Source organism: Callionymus lyra, chromosome 1, assembly GCF_982586985.1.
Source record: "Callionymus lyra chromosome 1, fCalLyr1.hap1.1, whole genome shotgun sequence".
Taxonomy (NCBI): Eukaryota; Metazoa; Chordata; class Actinopteri; order Syngnathiformes; family Callionymidae; genus Callionymus; species Callionymus lyra.
This window is the reverse complement of record NC_141818.1, coordinates 27,738,031-27,760,812: the sequence shown is the minus strand read 5'-3', so window position 1 is coordinate 27,760,812 and position 22,782 is coordinate 27,738,031. Positions and strand designations below refer to the sequence as shown.

The window sequence follows — 22,782 nt, the reverse complement described above, 5'->3', positions numbered from 1 at the left end:
AAAGCAAACATAAACAACTAACCATCAGTAGTACTACGTCAGCAGACATACTGGAGCAGTATTTAAATGTCAAATCAAAATATTAAATAACAATGGCCACATGTATATCAGGACATGCTCAAAATCTGAAAAAGACTGAAAGAAGTCTGGACAGGTAAAAGGTTTACTAACAGTTTTATCCGTCATTGAGAAGTTAAATATTTTAAATCATAGAGGAACAAGAAACACTTGCAATTAAGTTGCACAGGTAGAGTATAGAGGAAGTATTTGAATCTCATTTGTGACATGATTGTAAGATTTGATGTCATCCGTTTCCGTTTGTTTTCAAGGCAGAACATTAGCAAATCAAACATTGTCACAACATTAAACCAATGTGGACGCTCGCATCCAATAGTGAATTAAATATGATACAGCAGTGATTTAAAAAATGAGTTTTTAAATGAGTTTTCTAAGGTCAAGATTGGCCTCAGCCGTGATTAAAGCTGCTGCTCCTGTCCCGCCATGTGAGCATCTCGTGCCAGTAGTTTAAGAAGGGAATTAGGCCATTGAAAGTATTTCAGGAATGCTTTATCTACATCCTATACATCGTCAAGTGCTTCATTAATGTCTTTAATTTCTGACAAAATGTTATATTTTTTGTGTTCAAGGATTGCATTATTCGAAGTGAGAACAGCAGGTTAAGAGAAAAAGGCACCTCACATTCATTGTTATTTATTGTTACGTCAATTGCAGCAACATAACAAACAGAACACGTTGAGGAGAAGTACATTGATGCCTTGGTTCTTGACTTCAGCTACCAAACATAGTATGTGAAGTTCAGGTTTGCTTTTAGACAACTTTGCAATCCTAATGAGTCTATATGGAATATCAAACACCAGTCAGCCACAAGTCACCACGAGACCCTCATGTCTTCTATCTTTTAACTAAAACCATAAAAGCGCTAATATAGAACAACAAGTTGTAATTTAAGAAATCTGTGCACACCATAACAACAGAGGAGGAAGCAGTCGAAAGAAGAGTAACTAAGTGACAGAAGTTTTGCAGCAGGTGGTTTTCAATCCTCCATCAAACCTCAGGCAAATATCTTCCACGCGTAGCTCAAGAGCTTCTGAGGAAACACCCGGTGGTCTAAACGTACAGAAACCAACAGAAAGGTGAAACATGAACACAGGGCGTCATTAAATAATTCTTAGTTTACATTCAATGATTCAATGCAGGGTCAGTCAATGTCGGGGGAGTTCAGATGTGCTTCAATCTGTGCTTGCATTTGTATCCTCCGGGATACTCCTCCACGTCCTCCCACAGTCTGAAACAGTTGGTTGATACATTTACAAGTCAATGTGTGAGTGAGGTTGGGCTCTCAAAAAGACCCGGGCTGCATCTTTTCTGCTGACTGTACTTTTGGATTTTTGCTTGTTTTCACACTGATTTGACTGAAGACTGATGGAGGAGACAGTTGGTGGTTTACTTCTGATGTTGTGCAACGTAGCGTGTCGCTTCAAGGCTGTCCTCCCAGCAGCTCAGGAGTCTTCGCCAGAAGCACTGAGAGATCGCTCCTAGAGGAGATGAATCACAGCAAAAATCACTTGATGACTCTTAAGGCATAATTATTGAAGATTCTCAAATTATTTCTGGAAGTGTATCTAATAAAAACATTATTCATCTATGAGATTTTAAAAGTGTTAAAGTCAGGGGTATCGAAACCGGTCCTCAAAGGGCCGGGGTGGTGCAGGTTTTTGTTCCAACCGACCAAGCATGTGCAGTTTAACCAATGAGGTTTCAGCTGAAACGAGCAACACCAGACTGACAGTCAAATGATTACAGTCTGAAGACTCCTGATTGGGTTAAAAGGAGTCCTTTTGATTGGTTGGAACAAAAACCTGCATCACTGCTCACACAGTGTAGAGCAGACACGTAATGCATATCACATAGCAAATTGTTTTTTAAATTGCAAGTAGTTTAGTTACATTTGAGTTCACCAGAATAAATATTTAATAGTTTCATAGTTTAAAAAAATCGACCTTCTCTCAGCTTTTCAATATCAAAGTTGTATGTTGAATTTTTCATTTACTCAAGTAATCCTCAGGTTCTTCCACTTTTGTTCATTTGAGGTAAAGGGATAGTTAACCCAAAATTTAAATTTGATAATATATATAAATATATACATAAGATATAAATAAGTATATTTTAAGCTCCTATGTAGCTTCTGCTCCAAACATGCATATAACATAGTTTTTTTTTTTTCATGATTTTTATGGCTTTATTACAAGAGGGGTGTTACAGATATGCTATTAGATTTGTGTTGCGTGTCTTTATAAAAATGAGAATTGACTGTTATATGGACATGCATTTCTGCCTGTTACTCCAACAAGACATAACTATTGTCCAGCTAACAGGGATGGCCAACCCGTACAGAAACTCAATAAAGTGCGCCCCCTGCAGGCCTGACTTAAAAATATGCTTAATTTCAGTCTAGTTTATGAGATAAAACGATAACAATCCAAAGATCTTCACATATCAGAGTGTCATGGATACCTCTTCTTGTTCTTCATCGGAGTCATCGTCACTAACAACAGGTTTGGCTCTAGTGCGCCCCCCACGTCGACTCCGCCCCTTCCCTCGATCTCCAGGTTTCTCCTTCTTGCCGAGACGAATCTTCACCTTCACAGATCGTGCTGATCACAGCAAAAACGACAAAGAAACGTGTGGCTGAGGTGAGTCTTGCGATGATCACTACTCCCCAGTGTATCCTGGCTTACACTCAGACTCTGAACCTTCATCCAGCTCGTCTTCCTCTTCCTCGCTCTCCTCACCCTCACTCTCTTCCTCGTTCTCCACCTTCTGCCTCAAGCTGGTGAACACAGACTGAAGCACGATGGAGTCTTCATATATCTGCACACAGCACACAAGAAGAAGCTCTGTTGATGCTGACAAAGTTAATATTGTGGAAGTTATCTTGTGGCCATTTGTCTTATTTGAAGTTGTTAAAATGTTGAGTAAACATGGCCACTTGAAAAAAAGTGATTAAGGTTTTAATGCTTAAAATGCTGCAGCAGAAATCCTTTATCTCACCAGTGATCCCTCCAAGTTAAAAGTTTGGGCGTTTTGGAAAAGCAGCATGACGTCTCTCTCCAGGTCGCCGAAACTGCGATAGCGATGATTACGAATCCTCTCCTAGTGGTGAAAAGGAGAACTGCGTTTAAATGTTTATGCCTGCGAAAGGATGTGTCTATAATAATAAATAATATTATCATTAGATTATAATTGATTCAGCATCTGTGAACGTACCTTGATCTTCCTGAAGTCCACAGGCTTGCGAATGAGCTCGTAGTACTCTGGAAGCTCTTTACGAGATGGAAGTTGAATAAAAACCTCACTCAGCTGACGTCCACTGGCACTGCAGGGAAACAAACAAGCTTCAAGTTTAGATTGAAATCCTCTGACACTGGATCTATTCATTATTGAATGGTCTTTGATGTTATCTTTGGTTGTGTAAATATTATTAACGATCCATCATTGTTTATGGCAGATATTACCTGTCTTTATACTTTATCATGGCGTCCACTATTTTTCTCATTTTCTTTGTGAGACCAGGTGGATTTGGAGAAAGTTTTTCGGTGGGTGGTCTCCCTCTTTTCCGCTGCCTCTTTCCATCGTCATCTTTCTCGAGAGCAGCTCGGCCCCTTGATGAGGAAGGTGCAGGGAGGTCCATCTCTCGGCCTCGCTTTCTTTTGCGTGTCGTCTTCTTGTGGCGGACCTCTTCTTCTACCTCGTCCAATGTGCCTTCTTCAATTGCCTGCTCCAAAAAGAAATCAGGCAACTTAAAGACGATAGAGAGAGGACGACCCGGCAGGAGTGATCCTCGATCGGCTTATACAACAAACCTTTAGCCACTGCTTCTCAGTAAGGGAGTCGCTGTAGTCCACCTCCTTTCGATTGCGGGAACCTCGACCAAACATCTTCTCCTCTTCTTCCTCACATGTCAAGCGCTCCACCTCGGCATCGTCCTTCATGATCCAAGTAGGGAGCTCGTCCTCCTCCATTAGTCGTGGTTTACGCCGGGGGTTACGAGCATCCTCGCGCCTACGGTCCAAGTCCATACGCTAAGGATTCAAATTTTTAAATTTCACTTTGAAGGTTTTGTTAGCAGCAGACCAGTTGCACGAAACTGTTGCCTAAACCAGTGGCAGTTTCTAGCAACGTTTTTTTTTTGGGGGGGGGGCAGCATGATCCATCATGATCGATAAAGTATCATTAAGATTAATTGGAAGAAAAAAATGTTATGTATCCAAAAAAAAAGTTCTGAATAGAATCACAGACCACTGTATTTACGGTACATTCACCAATCCATCTCTTGTCCCTTACGACAGCAGAACCTCATAGCTCAAATGGTAGAACACATCTCTTAGTGTCCTATTGTGTTGCTGGTTCATTAAACAAAAGTCTTACTCCATTTTTTATTTTGTTCAAGCATTATTTATATTTTTTTGCATTCATATTTTCAGTGTCACTGACAGTAAAACTGGAGAAGGGGGAAAGTGGCGCTGGCTCGAGGCTTTGCGAGATCAGTTAAGTTCACCTTTGAGTCAAATACTTTGATTTAAGTTAACCGTCGATCAAATAACGCATGTTGGATTCACGTTATTATAAATACAAGCTCACAACTGCTGCATGTGTTTCTCAATTTTAGGATATAGATTGACCATCCTCTTTTACCCAAAAGTCCTCTTTTTGCTGTGTCTGTCTGGTGGAAATCCTGAAATGTCCGGAGTTTTAAGTTTGTGTACTTTATCTTCGCATACCAGGCTGTTGTATTTATGGTAAATTCAGCTTTATTTCTCCCTTATGCTCTGAAATCATCAGTAGCCACTTATTGCATTATTGGCTGAACACATTCTTGATCTTGAGATCGCCAGTTTTAACCACATACACACATGCTCACCATGAACTGGTCAAACTCCTCTTCACTTCTAGCAATCATCTGGTTGACCGTCTCGTCGTCTGGCACCTCGTCCTCCTCCTGAATACAAGTAAACATTGGTAAAGAGAGTATAAAAATGTGTACTTATATTCATTGTGTGTTGCAGGTGGTCGAACTCACATTGATGCGGATACACACTTCCTGACCCCAGACCTCATCTTGCTCCTCATGCTCTAGAATGGCCTGCAAGAAGGCCCTTCGCTCGTGGCTAGAGGACTTCTGGTCAAACATGCCAGCCTGAATGACTTTCTGGTCCACGTTGAGCTTGTACTTGGCAGCAGCCAGGATTTTCTCCTCCACGCTGTTGACCGTGCAGAGACGCAGCACGCGCACCTCATTCTGTTGGCCGATGCGATGAGCTCGGTCTTGGGCCTGCAGATCCTATGATCCATTTTAAAACGAGAAGTGAAACATGACATCTCAATCCTACTGAGTTCGGTAAGAAAAGCTGACCTGGTGAGGGTTCCAGTCAGAGTCGAATATCACAACGGTGTCGGCTGACTGCAGATTAAGGCCCAGACCACCAGCTCTAGTACTTAAAAGGAAGATAAAGTAGTCGGATTCTGGATCGTTGAAGGTCTTAAGAAGCATCCCTCTGTCTTCGGCCTTCGTTGTGCCTGACAGTGGAACGGAGGATGACAATTAAAAGGGCAAAGGAACTAATTGCACTGTTAAATATTGGTATATTTAATGGTATTTTGGTTGTAAATATTTTCTATTATTATTTTAATTATTTCCAATTATATTTGTTTTTATTTTAAATATCATTTTTCATACTCTATTGAATTGTTTATGGAAACTGTTTTTCTTTGTACAGCACTTTCCCAACAATCTTCTACTTTGACAATGAAGAGATTCTGTTCTATTCTAATGAAACCACAGCATCTTAGCCTAACTCACAACAACTAGAAAATGAAAGTCAATAAATATTTGTTTGTAAAAAACAATGATGTTTAAAATCAATTTAGATTTGCGAGTACAACACAACTATGTTTACCATCCAGACGGAGATATTTAAAGCTGCGGTAGGCAAAGTAGTCCTCCATGATGGTCATGAGTGATGTCATCTGGCAGAACAGCAGCACTTTATGGTTCGTGACATTCAACTTTGGGAGAATTCGATCCAGCACCTCAAACTTTCCTGACGCTCGGTACAAGTCCGCGCTAAGAGGCGGAGAGAACTCAGCACAGATTACTGACATATGATTTTCCATCCATGCAGCACTCACCCCTGCACTATTCCACCAGAGAAGCCAAGATGCTCTGAGAAGGACTCCTGCAGACATAATCGAGTGTCCTTCAACAACGTCACCGGTTATTGTTGACAGTTTACCTCTATCTGCTGAAACATGTACGGGTGGTTACAGATTTTCCTCAACTGCATGATGGTGTTCATCAGTGTCTTTGTCCCGCCTTTTCCCTACAACAGAGAACACAGTGGTGACACTGTAAACAAATTAACTGAGCCTCAGAACCGCTTTTATTTATTTATGGTTCGATGATGATGTAGGTGAATCTCTCTGTCACTGCTGTTAAGAAGTTTGCTGCTCACTAATCGTCAAGGAAAAGTCACATAGAGAATAACATTGTTAAAATATTTGGAAAGAGAGTTATACTGAGTCAATAAACTATCATTACAGTCAAGTGGAAGAAATGATGTATGTAGTGCTGCTTTAACTTGTGAAACAATATTAACCTTCTTGTCTTTCTCTGATCCGTCGGTCAACAGGACCCCCTTGGCCTGCATGTGTCGGTACAGAACCCTCTGAAGAGACGACATGTCGCACTTGATCACGTATTCCACCTACACAAAATAAAAGTTGTCACTATCGAGGTGGTCGATTTGATGATGCCTTCATGTGCCTTCTCTGGAAGCTGAGCCTCCACTTCCTTCTTGAGTCTGCGCAGCAGGAATGGACGAAGCACTTTATGGAGACGACGGATGATCAAGATAGTCTCTTCCTCATTCAGGTCCACCTGAGTAAACAAGAAGCTGTGAGTAATGTTGAGGGTGAATGTTGTGTAGTGTCCAACCTTCTCTCCTGTCATGGCGAAAGGAGCATTGAACCACTGCTCAAACGTGCTGCAACTTTTGAAGATGGTGGGTAGGAGGAAGTTGAGGAGCGCCCACAGCTCCGGTAGCTTGTTCTGCAGAGGCGTCCCCGTCAGCAGAACCCGCCTTGGTGCCAGGTAGTGTGTGTTCAAGACTTGAGTCAGCTTACAGTGATGGTTTTTCATCCTGTGGCCTTCGTCCACAATCATGTACTTCCAGCGGATCTAGCAGGAATCATGTGACAATAGAAGAGAAACTGCATGAGAGCCACGAATCCAGTCCCTGATCGGGATCTTCAGCCCAAATGTTCCTCATGTCTCTGCTCGAACCTAAAATCTAGAGGCAGGAGATGAAGAACGTGCAGCATGGTCTAGTGGTCTAACTGAGAGCACAGCAGCATGATGTTAAAGAAGACAACGAAAGGACCAGAGTACATTTAGTCAAGTTTGGCTGCACCTAGAACACTGAGAAGCAGCTCTGAGCGCTGGGGATGTTTGTGAGAAGTAGCAATAAAGGAGCAAACACCAGATAAAAGTTAACTTTCTATTGAGCGTTGGACTCACCTTTGCCAACACCTGTTTGTCCTTAATGATGTACTCATAAGTGGTGAGCAAAACATTGAACTTTCCACTTCGCAGCTGAGGGACGAAGGCTCTCCTGGCAGCAGGTGAGCCCTGGAGCCCAACAGAAGAAAAACATATAAAAATATTCAGTCTGGTCTGGAATAAGTCATCATTGGAGGATAATGCATTCCAGGTAGCTTCATGTTTCATCTGATATCTTTGCCAGTTTATCTAAATCCTTTCTTCTTGTCAGATTAAAAACTGACTTAACGCTTTAAACAATTTTCCTTTCCGAAAGAATGACATGTCAGTTTACTATTTTATGACCCATCCCAACTTGCACAAGCCGTCAATTATTTGTTCCAAAGGTTCCATACAATAACACACTTGGATGATTTCTACCCTCAAGGTCACGGGTGGTTTATATTCAGTCTAGTTCCTGACACAGAGAAAACTCCCCAAATTCCTTCCTTACACATGAAGTAGACAAACAATAGCAGCATTGATACAATTCTAAAACTGTTATATGCAAGACATTATGATACGTTCATAAAATCTAGGACGATCCAGTCAGAAATAAGATACAAAAGGTACAGAAACAAACTAAACAGTATCCTAAATAAACACAAGAAAGAATACCACAGCAATTTATTAGCAGAAAACATGAGTCATACTAATGGGATATTTTAAATGATGTTACTGACAGTAAACGCTCAAAACCAAGTTACCCCCCCTACCTCAAGTACAACAACATGTAGGAAGAGAAGCCAGAAATCATAAAACAGATACAATTAATTTTTATGAACATCTGGCCGGAGCAAGCCAAGGATATTCTGGTCTCACCCCTACACTGGGACCACTTTGATACAACCATCTGGGATCAGGTCTGGGATGGTGTGCAGTGCACACGGTGGAGGAGGCAAACAGTCTAAACAACTTTTTCAACAGTTTTGAGCAGGTCACCTCACCCTCACTGCTGCCCGCCTCAGAACCTATCGAACCTTCTTGTGCCCCCTTCAGCTCCAGACAACCGTTTCCCAACTTCACCTCATTCCAGGTACATGATGTACTTCGGAGGATTCGTCCAGGGAAGGCTGCTGGTCCTGACAACGTGTCTGCTCGACTGCTAAAGACCTGCGCTGCGTGAACTAGCTGAGCCGCTCCAGCATGTCTTCAACCTCAGTCTTCAGCTGGGGAAAGTGCCAACCCTGTGGAAGACTTCCTGTATCGTTCCAGTCCTGAAAAAGATCCGGCTCAGCGAGCTGAACGATTACAGACAGTGGCACTTACTTCACAGCTGATGAAGACACTGGAGTAGCTGGTCCTCAAACATCTCAGGCCACAAGTCCAGCACGCGCAAGACCCCTGCTGTTTGCCTACCTGCCCGCGGTTGATGTAGAAGATGCCATCTTTCACCTCCTGCATCGCACCTACTCCCACCTGGATAAAGGGAGTGGCTCACTGAGGATCCTGTTCCTTGACTTTTCTAGTGCCTTTAACATCATCCAGCCCACTCTGCTGCAGGACAAACTAACAAAGATGCATGTGGACCCTGGCCTGGTATTCTGGATTTTGGACTATCTTACTGATCAACCACAGTATGTCAGGCTGAAGGACTTCCCGTCTCACACTGTGGTGTGTAATACAGGAGCACCTCAGGGGACAGGCCCCTCTCCTCTTCACCATCTACACTTCAGACTTCTGCTACAACTCAGAGCTGAGTCTAGTCCAGAAGTATGCTGACGACACTGCCATTAATGGATGCATCAGGGACATCAGCAAGGACGAGTACAGAAGTCTGATAAGTGACTTTGTGGACTGGAGTGAGAGGAACCACTTGCAGCTGAACACCTCAAAGAAAAAGGAGCTGGTCTTGGACTCTGGGAGGTCAAGGACAAAGCCACATCCAGTGTGCTTTAGAGGTGATGAGGTGGAGATAGTCGACAACTATATGTACCTTGGTGTGTGGCTAGACAGTAAAATGGACTGGTACTGCAACACTGACCATGTGTATAAGAAAGTTCAGAGTAGACTGTACTTTCTGAGGAGGCTCTGATCATTTAACATCTGCAGGAAACTCCTCTGCATGTTCTACCAGTCTGTGGTGGCCAGTGTCCTGTTCTATGCTGTGGTGTGTTGGGGTGAGAATGTGTCCAAGAGGGGTGTCAACCTGTTGGACAGGTTGACCAGAAGGGCTGGCTCTGTGGTGGGAATGAAGCTGGACTCACTAGTGACAGTTGCAGAGAGGAGATCACTGGACAAACTACTGTCCATCATGGATAATGACAGTCATCCTCTGAACACTCAGTGAGCAGAGAAGCAGATGAAGTGCACGAATGCTCCTTCCCAGATGCAACACTAATAGACTCAGGGACTTATTCGTTCCTCAAGCCATAAGATTGTATAATTCTGAGTTTGGGGGTAGGAGTGAAAAGATGATTCTGTTCCATGTTAACCTTTGTATCCTTTGTATTTTCTTTGATCTATGTTGCTGTGTGCTGGATAAACAATTTCCTAAAGGAGACCTCCAGAGGGATCAATAAAGTTCCATCAATCTATCTATGAATCCAAGCTCCATGTTTCTCACTCCAGTGAAGGACACAAGATTAGACACCTGGTCAACAAATGTGCAGCAAAAACATCCACTGAAATTAATGATAATGAAACTGATTAAAAAGTTCTTACCTGGTATCATTGCGCCGCTAACTTACAATTTCAATCTCTCATTCCAAACTGGGACATTTCCCACCAAAATGAAAGCGGACAAAGTTATTCCACAAGAATGGGGATACACATGGGTTTACCAACTACAGACCAATCTCAATACTGCCACAACTGTCAAAAATACTAGAGAAGCTATTTAACAATAGGCTACAAGATTTCATCAACAAAAACAAATTGATTTATGGCAGCCGGTATGGATTCAGAAGGAATCACTCGACTGCCCTATCTCTAAATCTAAATCTGAATCTGTGGAAATTATAACCGACGCCATCGACAAAATACTATACTCAATAGGAATTTTCATAAACCTGAAAATAGCATTTGACACCATTAACCATGATATTTTAATAGCTAAACTATATAGGTATGGCATTATTGGCTCAAGAGCTACTTACACAAGAGATCCCAATATGTTAAAATAGGTGACAATACATCAACCTGTTTGGACATAGTCAGTGGTGTCCAACAAATTTCGGTTCTGGGGTCAAAACCTTTTATACTATACATAAATGATATATGCAAAGTTTAAATTATTCTGAAATTAATACTATTTGTGGATGATACCAATATTTTCTGTTGTGGGAGTAACTTGAACCAACTCATGGAAACAATAAATCAGGTAATGGCCAAGCTTCATGTGTGGCTTAATATAAATAAATTATAATTAAATCTAGGAAAAAACTATGCATGTTATACGGGAAAAAAGGATTCAACAAAAGTGTCAACATTCAAGTAAATGGAGTGAATATTGAAAGGGTCTGTGAGAATAAAGTACTGGGAGCTATAATTGATGAAATGTTAATTTGGAAGCCACACATCAGACATTTAAAAAGTAAGTTGGCCAGAAGCGTCTCCATATTATGGAAGGCACAGAAAATATTAAACAAAAATCTCTCCATTTTTGTATTGTGCACTAATTTCTCCACACCACCAATACTGCACTGAAATCTGGGGTAATACATACAAGTTTACCAAACACTCCTTGCAAATACTTCAAAAAAGAGCTTTGAGATTCTTACATTATGCAAGCTACAGGGCACACACAAGTCAATTATATATCAAATCCAACATTTTAAATGACTTGATAAATTATCACACTGTACAAATGATGTACAAGGCCGCAAAAAAAAGCCTCCCTCGTAACGTGCAAAGGATCTTTCATGACAAAGAAAATAAACAGAATCTTAACAGGAAATATGAATTTCAGACAAAAGATACTGACTACTTTAAAATCCTTTCCATATTGATCACAGGTGTTAAACAATGGGATGTACTAGAAAAGGATGTCAAACATTCAGCAACACTTAATGTCTTCAAGAAAAAGTAAAAAAATTCAACCATTGACCGATACAGAATGATACTCGATGGCTGATAAAGGTCAGAGACGCAAATCAGACACGATGTTGAGAAGGCATGAGAGGATAGCAAAATAATATTCTGTAACTAAACAATGAGTTGAGCCTGAGAAACCTGAGACAGTTTGTACATGACAGGATGTTACATGATGTGTTTCATGAAAGTCAAGATAAACTGGGTTTAATAGACTGTGACACTACTGTGTCAGAAAAGCCCGTCTGAGAGTCCTGTAAATCCACACGGTTCACGATGGAGTTACTAAGCTGGTCACTGAATGCCATTGACAGTGTTTTCAACAAGGCGTGCAGGTTCTGGTGAGCCTACATCTTCATGTCCGGTTACACCCTGGATGGTTAGGAAAAGTGGAGAGTCCTGTGCCTTGCTGCATTGGATGTGGAGGATGTCGAGGAGGTGTACGTATTTTCATTCATGAACAATGAACGTCCTGGGATTTGGGATCTTCGCTCTATATCTGAAAACAAGAAAGATTGCTGCCGAGCAAACCGGCGCGAGGGCGGCCAACACAACTACTCTATGCTATGGTTAGAATGTGGACTGACATCTCCACAATTTGTGAGTACGTGGCCTGGATGTGAGCTGACATAGCCAAAATCAGGAGGATAAGGCGAAGTTCAGCAGAAAAGGAAGAATAAAAGAAAAATGGCAAAACTGCAAATTCGGATTTGGTCTGCCCAAAGATGGATGAGATCTGAGACTACCGTCTCTTCCATGGCTGTGGAGCCTCCCGTAGCAACCTACGGGTCCTACTGCTGTGTGGATGGGGTGGACTGGAGGCGCGGGGTCCCGGAACCCTTGGATGCAGTGCGAGCCGCCCTCGATCCTGGAGCTCAGCTCTGGCCAGGCCACCTGTAGCTCTGCCTTGAGCTGAAGATTGGTTGACGGTGACGTTGTTAAATAGCATATACGGGGGGATGCAGGTGGCGTGCCTCGCAAACAACATGGCTCTCCTATGCGGTGAGCTCGATAAGCTCACGTCCCAATGTGATGAGCTGGGACCAGCAGATGTGGGAGAGGTCAAGGACTCTGTGGCCGCTCTCCTACGGATGTCGCAGGCATATAAGATCCTGGGAGGGAGACTCGGCTACGCTGGACAGCTGGGCCACCGGCATTTGCCACAGCGCAGGACTATCTTTTTGGTACGGAGCCCCGGCAGATCGTGGCTTGCTAGGAGGCGTTGCATCAGGAGTCAGTGCAGCTCCGGAATCATCTGCATGGTAAAAGGATCAAAACACGTAATAAGCTTTCAATTACGATCGGCCGGACCCACGATCTCCCGGAGACTGTACAGATCAATAGCCCCGGGCAGACTGGTCCCGAACTGTAGAAACATCGCTATATTTAAGGCAAATTTCCTGCCCAGGGGGTCATCCTTTCCGGCCAAATTGTTCTTTCAAGTTCCCTGTGCCACGATCCCCCATTGAGAGAAATCCTAATTTGTCTTCCTGTGGAGGCAGCGGACAGGAAGTCAGCACCGGCAGCAGCTGCAGCAGGTTCGGCGACCGCCTCATCAGCAGCAACAATCGCACAGCAGAGGCGGCAAGGCATCTTTCCAGGGGCTCCCTACTCCTTCGTTTATGCGAATAAAAATGATAGAACGCATGACGTTTCTGGGATTTGTTCTGAGAGTGATGTTAGTAGTGTTGTAAGTAGTTCCGCCTTTGAGAGTAACATATTCTCAGGTGTCATTAGAAGCTTTCGCCACTAAAGCTAAGCTAACGTGCTCCTGTTCATAGACGGCGATTGCTTTCTCTCAATACGGGGTTCAAAGGCGGTTTTAAAGGCCTTCGTCCGGGTCATGCCGAGACTGCAATAACAGTTGTTATAAAGTCTTTCCACACGGATGAGGGACAGACTTCAACCACATTTGATTTATTTCCAAACAAACGGATATCCAAGAGGCCAGTTCAGTCAGCTGTGTTTACTTCCGCTTCCGGAATGAGACGTCCTGATGAGGTGAGTGAAAATAGACTGAACATGTCTATGTTGACCAGAGGTTGTTCCTTCCCCCACAGCATTATCAACAAAGACTGGCGTTTAAGAGATGTTCGGGGAGCTAAGGAAAATTCCGGGGGGAAGAGGGTACACACACAACGCTTGTCTGAGGTTCTCCATGCGTGCTCACGCGTTTTTCCCACACAGCCGGATTTTATGTACGAGAGTAGAGGTTGATGACATGCTCTGTTGATTCAAAAGAAAGAGACGCAGCTCTTGTGATGCCCTTTCATCATCGGCCCATCCCGGGAAAGTCACAGGGACGACCTGCGCTTCTCTGGGATTCTCTGGACACACGTTGTGGAGAAGGAAAAATGAATGCCTAAAAAACGAGGTCTCTACTCTGCTGCAGAAGGTGGTGGTAGAGCCTGTTCCAGCAGCAGAGATGATGAGTTGGTTTTACTCCTGGTACTTTCGAGTGCCAAAGAAAACACGTTCATAGCTACCCGCCTGTTTCGGATGTTGACAGGTGTAAGTCCAGGAGACTGGATGACATCTATCACCCTGACCGACGCGTAATTTCACGTTCCGAGTTAAGAGGCATCGGAAATACTTGCGTTTCGCCCACAAGGGTCGGGTGTTTCAATACTTCACCAAGTGCGCAGAGGCATCACTGGAACCAATGAGAGCAAGTGGTGTCTTAACTCTAGCCTCCCGGACACGCGTATCCAGCCCGTTCTCAGACTGACAACACAGTTGCTCGTGTTACGACAGCAGGCGCTGTTATGTCCCTCCTGGGGCTCATGGCAGCAGCTCACACGGCGGTGCGGCTGGGCTTGCTGCACATGTGGGAGCTCCAGAGATAGTTTGGTCCTCTCAAGCTAGACCAAGCGGGACCAAGGAAAGGAAAGTGCACCTAGAAATAACCATAACTTACTTACTTACTTACTTCCCGCTCTGGCTTTGCAGAAATCCAGTTTTGGAACTCTCTCGCCAACCTCAGGTGGACAGTTCCACTAGGTTGCGTCCTTCATCACACTCAGGTGTTCACAGACCCATCTCTGACAGGTTGGGGAGGCACCTCAGGTCGGACTTATGCCAGCGGGGTCTGGAACAGACCGGTGTACAGACACATGAACTGGCTAGAGTTGAAAGCAATTCACAACGTCCTGCTTCACCTTTCCCCCCCAACTTTTACAGTCCAATGTCCTGGTACTGTCAAACAGCTCCACCGCCAGGGTGGGGTCATATCCCCAGCCCTTCTGAGTGTGGCAAAGAAGATTTGGCTCAGAGCTCAGAGCTCAGCATGTGCTGGGCGAGCTGAATATACAGTAGTAGCAGACAGAGTGTCGAGGGGGGCTATCCAGGGGGAATGGGGTCTGTCGAGTTGGTGGTGGCCGAGATTTGGTCTCGGTTCAGTCACCCGGTGGCGGACCTCTTCGCCACCAAGGAGAACTTCAAGTCTCCTCTTTGGTCCAGGGCCTCGGACTGCCCACCACTAGGCGTGGACGCGTTGGCCCACTCGAGGCCGGCCAGGCTATTTTTCGCCTTTCCCTCTCCGCGACTTCCCTTGGTTCGGGGAGCGAAGCCCTCTGACGCCTTTTCTCGGCTGAGTTTTCAGTAGGAGGAAGTGCGGTGGTGAGTTCATAAGCTTTCTCAGTCGAGGTAGAGCCTCAAGGGTAAACCAGAAGCGAAGCAGTTAGAGGGCTTCGCACCAATTCATAGAACCTGAAGTTAACTCAGGGGATTTCTTGTTTTTTGCCTCTGTGGTTGAGTGCAGTAATAATGTAACCTTAATAAAGTCATCTAAAGACATAGGCCAAAACATACGCTAAGTGAAAAGGAAAAAGTGCGGTTTTGCTTGATTTACTTTGGCAGTTTGGCTCTTTTCACATCAGACCCTTGATAAAATATGTTTGTTACTTACCTAGTTACATTAATGGAAGCTAATTTAATAAATAAAGCATATTAAGACATTTTGCAGACTGCACAAAATCTTTTCCTTTGAGACACCAGAAAAAATGAACCTCACCTTGTAGGACACTTTTACAACTGTTGGTGCCCACTTGTCAAACTCGTAGACCCAGTTAGAAAGAGTCCTGCCAGGCAGAAACAGTGATGAACTTTGCATTTAAAACACCTTTATTTTAAAGAAGCTGTGCTCACGAGAGAGGTACGATAATGAGGTAGGGTCCGTTCAGTCTTTTGTGCTCCATGAGGTATGTGATGAGGGCAATAGTCTGGATGGTCTTTCCCAACCCCATCTCATCTGCCAGGATCCCATTTAGGTTGTTGTTGTACAGAGAGACTAGCCACTCAAGTCCTTTAACCTGGTGCAAAGAATAGAATAAACATGCAGTTACATTTACATACAGTATATGATCCAGAACATGTTAAGGGAACATCAGACTTCTGGAAGGAGAACATCGAAAGCAGAAGTCTTTCCCTCAGCCTTCAGAGTAATGAACAGTTGTCTTTCTCTGTATAATCATTATTTTGTACTAGTATTTTTGGATTAGTTCTCATTCAAGTTTTCAAATATTACAGTCCATCTATATCAGACCTGGGCAACATACTCTGGGACTCCATCTACTGTACATGAGGTCGCTGTCAATTTGTCATCATTTCTTGCTTGTATTTGTCCTTTTTATTGGTAATGCCCTTCAATTTGTACAGGTGTATGTTAATAATAAAAAATAATGTAGCCAGTACCAACACAGAAAAGGTTGCATGTGCATGTTTACCTGATACTGCTTGAGCTGGCCATTGATCAACAGAGTGGACTGCTTGTCTACCTTCTCTGTGACGGCGTGAGCCACAGCGTAGTACGACTGGAGGCCTCGGGCGAATGCTGCGCCGCTATATTCATCATCTACATCCTGCTTCGCGTTCCTGTGTGTTCCACAATGTATGTCAAGTCACTACAGTCACATGACTCAGAACAAAATGCAGCTAATACTAGTGCAAGTGTAAAAACCAAAGATAGTCCTCCTCATTAGCTTCAAGACAACAACAAGCTCTCAGATCCTGGTACATTTAAAAGTGCACTAACTCGATGATGTGTAGGACGTCCACCTCGGAGACGTCTTCACAGTCAGGGTCTGTGATCTTCTTCTTCTCTTCTGTTGGAGCTGTTGACGGCTGTGGCTCTTCTTCCTCCTCCTGTGTGAGATCATCACTTTTACATCACAACCAAAGTGAGGAATGTTTCGAAGAACTACTGGCCTCTTCCTCCTCCTCCTCCTCGCTGTCCTCACTGTCAGAGCGAGGTGCCACCTCATATCTGCAAAGACGTGTCTTGAAACACCCTCTCCTCTTTTACCGATACTGTCTATTTAGATCATTGCTGTAGAACCATGCGGCTAACAGATTGAACTCTTGTTCAACCACATCTTGAACAGCCTCACCCAGGGTTCATCTCCAGCCAGGTCTCCAGTTGTCCAGCTTTAGGAGCATCTATCCCAGTCAAGATGTTCCCACTGTCCACATGGATGACCTTCACGGGCAAGTCACTCATCTGACTGGTCTCGTCTAGAGGCTGAGAAGATTCAGAAACATTCAAGGCTAGTTTAAGCTCAAGTCAATGTGAAAACATGAACAATATAAGCAAAAGTAAATGTGCTGCTGAAATATACCTTCAAACAGACATTTTCCTAACCACAAAAGTTTGTTTTGCAAGCGTGACTAATGGATTGACTATGAAAAAGGAAATACAAAAATACATTTAATTTATGTGATGAGATTATTGTCCTTAAACTAATACTACTAAATACTAAATAAATGGAATAAAATGTTGAAAATCTCCTAAGAGGTTACATTCGCAGTTTACTCCAGTTTGACATTTATGTTTCAAGCATACTTATGCCTAGTCCAGTTGGACAGAATTCTGAATTTGAATCTCTTTGTATTTTCATATGTGCATAATATTAAAAGGAAGAGCCTTAAAACTCAACTGACCATGGGGCCCCCAGAGGTCAAACCATTTTCAATTTTACGATATTATAGATAACATTTATGAGATGATCATACCATCTGACATATATCAGAATCAGTTCCTATACATCTCAATTATATCAATGGAGTATAAAAAAAGTTACTATGAATTACTATGACGTATAATCTCATTATTATTATCTAAGAAACATGGTTTTGTTTTGTCAAACCTCTCCCACCTCTCCATCCGGTCCCATAGCAGCAGCTGGTCCTTCTGCACTTTCCATCTACCACCAAAAATGACAATTGAGCAACACTGGCAGCAGAAACACCACATTTTTTCTCTGCTGTGCCGTTTTCACCTTCTTCTTTTTCTTTTTCTTCTTCTTCTTCTCTTTCAGCGCCTGTGCAGCCTTGTGAGCGCGGACCAGCTCAGTGAGGTTGGCCACGTACTCATCGGTCTGTTGCAAGAGGTAAGCCAGACGCTTGTCCTTCTTCTGGTCGATCAGTTTTCGGTAACCCTCCTCATCCTCAGCCTGGAGACACATGCAAGTGATGGTGCGTTCATAAGTGACGAGTATTGTCAACATACCATAAGCCTCCTCATCCTCTCTTTCTCTATGCGCTCATTCTCCTTCTTCTGCTCCCGCTCAGTGTTGGCGTGGTACGTCGCTACCGATTTGGTCAGCTTCTGCATTTTTCCTGTGATGGACCGATGGTACTCCTTGAAGTCTTTGGCATGCTGCAGGATGCTGTTCAGATACTCCTAAAACAACAGAAATCAGATGTTATGCATTTCAGTTTACAACTTTGTGTCTCATCTATTTTAAACATACAGATTTAACTAAGCTTTCAAAGTACCCAGTTAAGTGTTCATTTGTCACGGACCTCATGGGACGTGTGTTCATCTAGTCGTTCAGTGGTAAGCTCGACTGTCAAGTCAACAAGTCAAGTGTCTGTCAATCAGGGATCACTGCTGTACCTGATGCTTCTGCCTACGTTTGCGCTCCTGTTCGATCTTCTGCTGCTTCTCTAGTTTCTCTGTGATGCGAGCTTCACGCAGACTTTGTCGTTTGCTTCTCTTGTATGCTTTGGCGTCGAGGGCGGTTTCTAAAGCCGTGTCGCGGCGCATGCACACCACAACTTCCTGGCGCAGCTGTACCAAACACATATGAAATTGATAAATCACGTCTTTCAACAAAAGTTACATTGAGTGGTCGTATATACCACACCTGTCTCTGGAAGTTCAATAGTCGCAATGCTTTAAGTTCTATGGTAGCTTTGGTTCGTAAGTCTCCTGCCAGAGACCCCGGCAGGTTCTCCAGCTCAGCAATTCGATGTGTAATTCTAGCTTGTAATCTAGAAAAACAATATATTTGTAATGGTTATTAGCATCATTACATTCTGACGAAACAGCACATTACAATGTTTAGTTTTATAAATCAAAAAAGAATCTCCTCTGTCCCTCAGCTTCCACTGTTCCTGGCTGTGACAACTTCCACCTGCTCTTAGCTGATCCTGCCGACCACTGATTGTTAATATGTCAATGAAAGCAAGTGTTTCATCTTCTCGCAAGACATGACCACCTTGAAGCCTAATTTTGTTTTTGATTCATTGTTTGGGTCTAAATAGGTTTTGTGAGATACTCTCTACAACTTCATTTTTTTAGTCACATTTAAAAACATGAAACAGTACTTTCAAAATCTTACATTTTCCGACTAATTAATGAATACTTTTTTCTTTATATCTCCAGTGGTGACGGTGCTGTTGAGAAATAAGAAACTATAGATAAAAAAATAACAAACAAAAAAACTGAATTTCTGAATCTAGACTTTCAACCGAGCTTTTCACCTGTATTCTCTCTCTTGCAGAATCTCTACTGGGTCAAGGCCACAGGGTTTCTGAATTGGTGTGATTCGATTCTGTTTGGTGTGGTAGGGAATGGGAGTAGGTTGTGGAGGTTGGCCAGGCGACTGGGTCTGAGGAGGCATCACAGGGGAGGCAGCAGGAGGGACCGAGGGTGGAGCAGGGGAGGGACGACCAGTCGGTTGCGGCGGGATCAGTTTTTGTGCGGCAGTAGAGGGCGCTGCTGCGTTAACCAACGGACCTAGAAGCATGACAGTACACATTACTGTGTGACGCAGTCTATCTTGCTGTGGCTCAGCAGATATTCAGAGTCGTGGGAAAAAAGTAACAAACAAGCAGAAAATAAACAACTATTATTTTTGTTTGTAGCTGTTAGAGAACACTTGGGTATATTAGGTATGAAAAGTGGTGGTCAGGACCATCGTATACGATCCACAATTTCTTGACAATAATTGAGGAAACATTTCTGTAAATAAAATCAATACTTCAAAATATATGATCATGTTTCTTAATCATTATCATTATTTTATCCTAATGAAAGGGAGACAATAAAAACTGCTAGTGAATGGTTTTGATACGTTATTTCTCCAAACTACTCCAAAACCTATTTAAACATCAAAACCTGATCTGCCAATAAACCGTTAGAACCTTTACCAAAAGATATAACAGAAGATCCCTGGAACAATTTCCCCATATCCATGATTGAAAGAATGCATTTAGTTAAAATGTCAATTCTATCAAAATTCCTTTACAATTATTAATCAATAGCTCATCCACTAACAAATAATTTCCCTTAAAAATCTTTGGCGAACAATTTAGTAGGTGTATATGTAACAAAAGTAAGGCCAGACTTGCTTACAAATAATTGGACTTCCTAGGATAACGACTTTCCAACCGCAAGTTGTACTACATTCATTCAGAGTTATATTTGCTGTATATATTCAGCGGATCAAAACAACCACAAATGACCTTCAATTAAAACACAATCGCTGTTGGGCACAATATGAAAAAAGTCATGATAGATGCCCATATCCAAATATTACAATTGAGTGGTTTCAGCTTGTAATGACTCCAAGGATCACAAACTAAATGCATTGCTGTCTATATTAGTCATATAGAGATGGAAACAATTGAATTAGGCATGTTATAAAGCTGAGGAATCAAAGCTGATATCTGTTCAAACTGGCAACTAGGTTTCACTGCTTATCAAAATGCCAAGAAATTCCATTATTTCTGAAGGATGACTTTCAGGGGCATCCATCTTCTTTGATCTACAACCAACCTTCTGGCCAGGGTTTAGGAGGTCCATTGGGGTTTTGGACCTGAATCCCAAGTGAGGAACCAGAGGGTCCCGGAGGAGGCATATTGGGGCCCATCATTCCTGGAGAGAAGAGATGTTAAGGTCGAACTGTAGCTGACATGACATCCCTCCCTCCGACACACACCGAGCAAGTCTTACCGTGTATTCGACCATAGCTGGAGCCTATTGGCCCTAGTCCAACAGGTCCTCCTACAGGAGCGAGACTTGACATCTGCTGCTGCATACCTGGCATCGGCCTTTTCCCTTGGACAGCCATCTGAAGATGGTCTGGTAGAGGCTGTCCCCGGGCCAGCATCTTGTAAGCCATGATCTGAGCTCTGAGCTGGTGCAGTTGGTTTTGATTGAAGGGCGTGGCAACACCAGGTCCGCCGGGTCCAGGTAAGCTACTCACTTCAATACCAGATCCCATGTTTGACACATTTGATCCTAGGCTAGGCCCGGGGCTGGGTCCTGAGCCGGAAGTGGGAGGGCCAGGAGGACGGTTGTTGGATCCCATCATGTGTTGTTCTCCGCTAGAACCGTCAAGAGGTGTGGAGGCAGAGCCAGGACCAACAGAGGACGACGAAGAAGAAGATGATGGCAGCAGAGGTCCGGAAGGAGGGCCATTGGAAGGGACCGGACTAGAATGGTCGGATCCACCTAATGGAGAGTGGTAACCTAAAGACAAAACAAGATGGAATATATAAAGATCATTTACATTTAGCTCTTTTTTTATTTATTTAAAAAAACAACCACATAAACAATACGATCACATACAGACAGAGACAAGATCTTCTTGTCCTACCCCTCAGGATCAAGAGCCAAAGGAAACCAAAATACAAATAAAAGATAGATAAGCAATCAAGTATTAAAGATAAAAGATAATAAAGTGACCAGACGCATGCGAAATTCTGAAGTTTCATTTAGTGTGAGCCTCCTTTAATCCAGTTGTAGCAAAGAGAGCACAAGCGGGACCACCACGAGGACATTGAGGGTTGAAACTGAAAGTAGGGTGAATGTTTGCTAATCAGTCATTTAAATAATGGTTCCTATGTAATACAGCAGTAACTAATGTCTAAAACAAATAGATGAAGGGAATGCTGAAATACAGTTTTGGTGACATTAAAGATCTTATCTATTTGAAAAGTTATAAAAAGCTGACTCAAGAGTCAAAGGCAAGAGACTGGTCATCATTTAATTTATCTTTAAAGAAATCTAGGAAAGTAATTTACATTTAGTAAAAGTCTTATATGACCTCCTTGATCATAATATATTTTGATTCAGAGTATGCCATTTTTTAGATCAGATAAAAGCATGTTTACTTATCATTTAGACATACATTTATTTATAAAAACACAGTCCATGTTTATTAAGACATCCTCAGTTTGATGAAGGGACACAAGTGACACATGTGGATGAAAATGTACTTCACAACTGTGACAACCACGGCAAGTCTTCACGTCCACACGTGTTGACCTCGCACCTTGAGAGTGTTGGTCCAGAGGACTGGGCGGGGGTCCCATCCCACTGTGCCCGCCCTGTCTCATGGACGGACCTTTCATCTGACTGAAGCGACTTTCATCACTTATGCTCTTTTCGTGAAGACCCTCCATGTTCTGCAGAAGGAAAGAACAAACTTGGGGTTCAAGTCAATGATGTTACTTTGCTGATGAACAACAACGTTACTTTGTGCAACGTGTTCAACGCGTCTGCCGTGTATCCAGCTGTTAATGGATGTCCAGAGGCTGGAGGACCAGGACTGGGACCCATCATGCTGTGAGAAGAACCAGGAGATGGACCAGCGCTGGGGCCCAGCAAAGACCCCGGTGTAGGTCCTGGTCCAGGTGAAGGTCCTGCACGAGGTGTGCCTCCCAGCGTTGCGTCTGATGAGGACATGACCCCCGACCTTCCTGCTCTGCCTGAATAAGATAATTTAAGACACACCTTTGAACAGATTATTAGTCCATGAGCACCATTTATTTGGGGTGCAGATAATTACCAATAAGGTAGAATGAATGCTTTTATTAAAAAATAATAAGTCAAATATGCCATG

The 22,782-nt window shown here is 43.1% G+C and overlaps 1 protein-coding gene across 2 annotated transcripts; it reads right to left on the bottom strand.

Moving 5' to 3' along the window:
* Positions 1-695: 695 nt before the first annotated feature.
* Positions 696-22,640, bottom strand: smarca4b (SWI/SNF related BAF chromatin remodeling complex subunit ATPase 4b). 2 transcript variants are annotated; one of them, XM_087799063.1, is made up of 33 exons: positions 22,416-22,640; positions 22,213-22,345; positions 20,889-21,407; positions 20,712-20,810; positions 19,415-19,670; positions 18,796-18,922; positions 18,546-18,719; positions 18,156-18,329; positions 17,926-18,099; positions 17,803-17,850; positions 17,038-17,168; positions 16,856-16,913; positions 16,683-16,792; positions 16,375-16,522; positions 15,797-15,960; positions 15,663-15,729; positions 7,598-7,708; positions 7,016-7,258; positions 6,845-6,958; positions 6,678-6,785; positions 6,315-6,401; positions 6,211-6,257; positions 5,979-6,145; positions 5,435-5,598; positions 5,102-5,362; positions 4,943-5,020; positions 3,885-4,103; positions 3,537-3,799; positions 3,289-3,397; positions 3,073-3,174; positions 2,760-2,892; positions 2,536-2,675; positions 696-1,556 (listed from the first exon to the last, which is right to left on the bottom strand). In XM_087799063.1, exons 1-33 carry the CDS (start codon positions 22,623-22,625, stop codon positions 1,521-1,523), a joined length of 4,974 nt encoding a protein of 1,657 aa, XP_087655189.1. In that variant the 5' UTR covers positions 22,626-22,640; the 3' UTR covers positions 696-1,520. The 2 variants fall into 2 exon arrangements, with proteins under 2 accessions (XP_087655189.1, XP_087655199.1); XM_087799073.1 differs by having other exon boundaries at positions 3,537-3,796.
* Between the last annotated feature and the right edge of the window lie 142 nt (positions 22,641-22,782).

Bases quoted from the DNA above. Each gene is read 5' to 3' on its own strand.
- smarca4b (XM_087799063.1), bottom strand. From the start codon at position 22,625: ATGTCCTCATCAGACGCAACGCTGGGAGGCACACCTCGTGCAGGACCT. The intron at 18,330-18,545 runs GTACAGCAGTGA...CTGTTGTTTTAG, and splicing joins AACGTAGGCAGAAGCATCAG to GAGTATCTGAACAGCATCCT. The intron at 18,100-18,155 runs GTATGTTGACAA...ATGTGTCTCCAG, and splicing joins AGAGGATGAGGAGGCTTATG to GCTGAGGATGAGGAGGGTTA.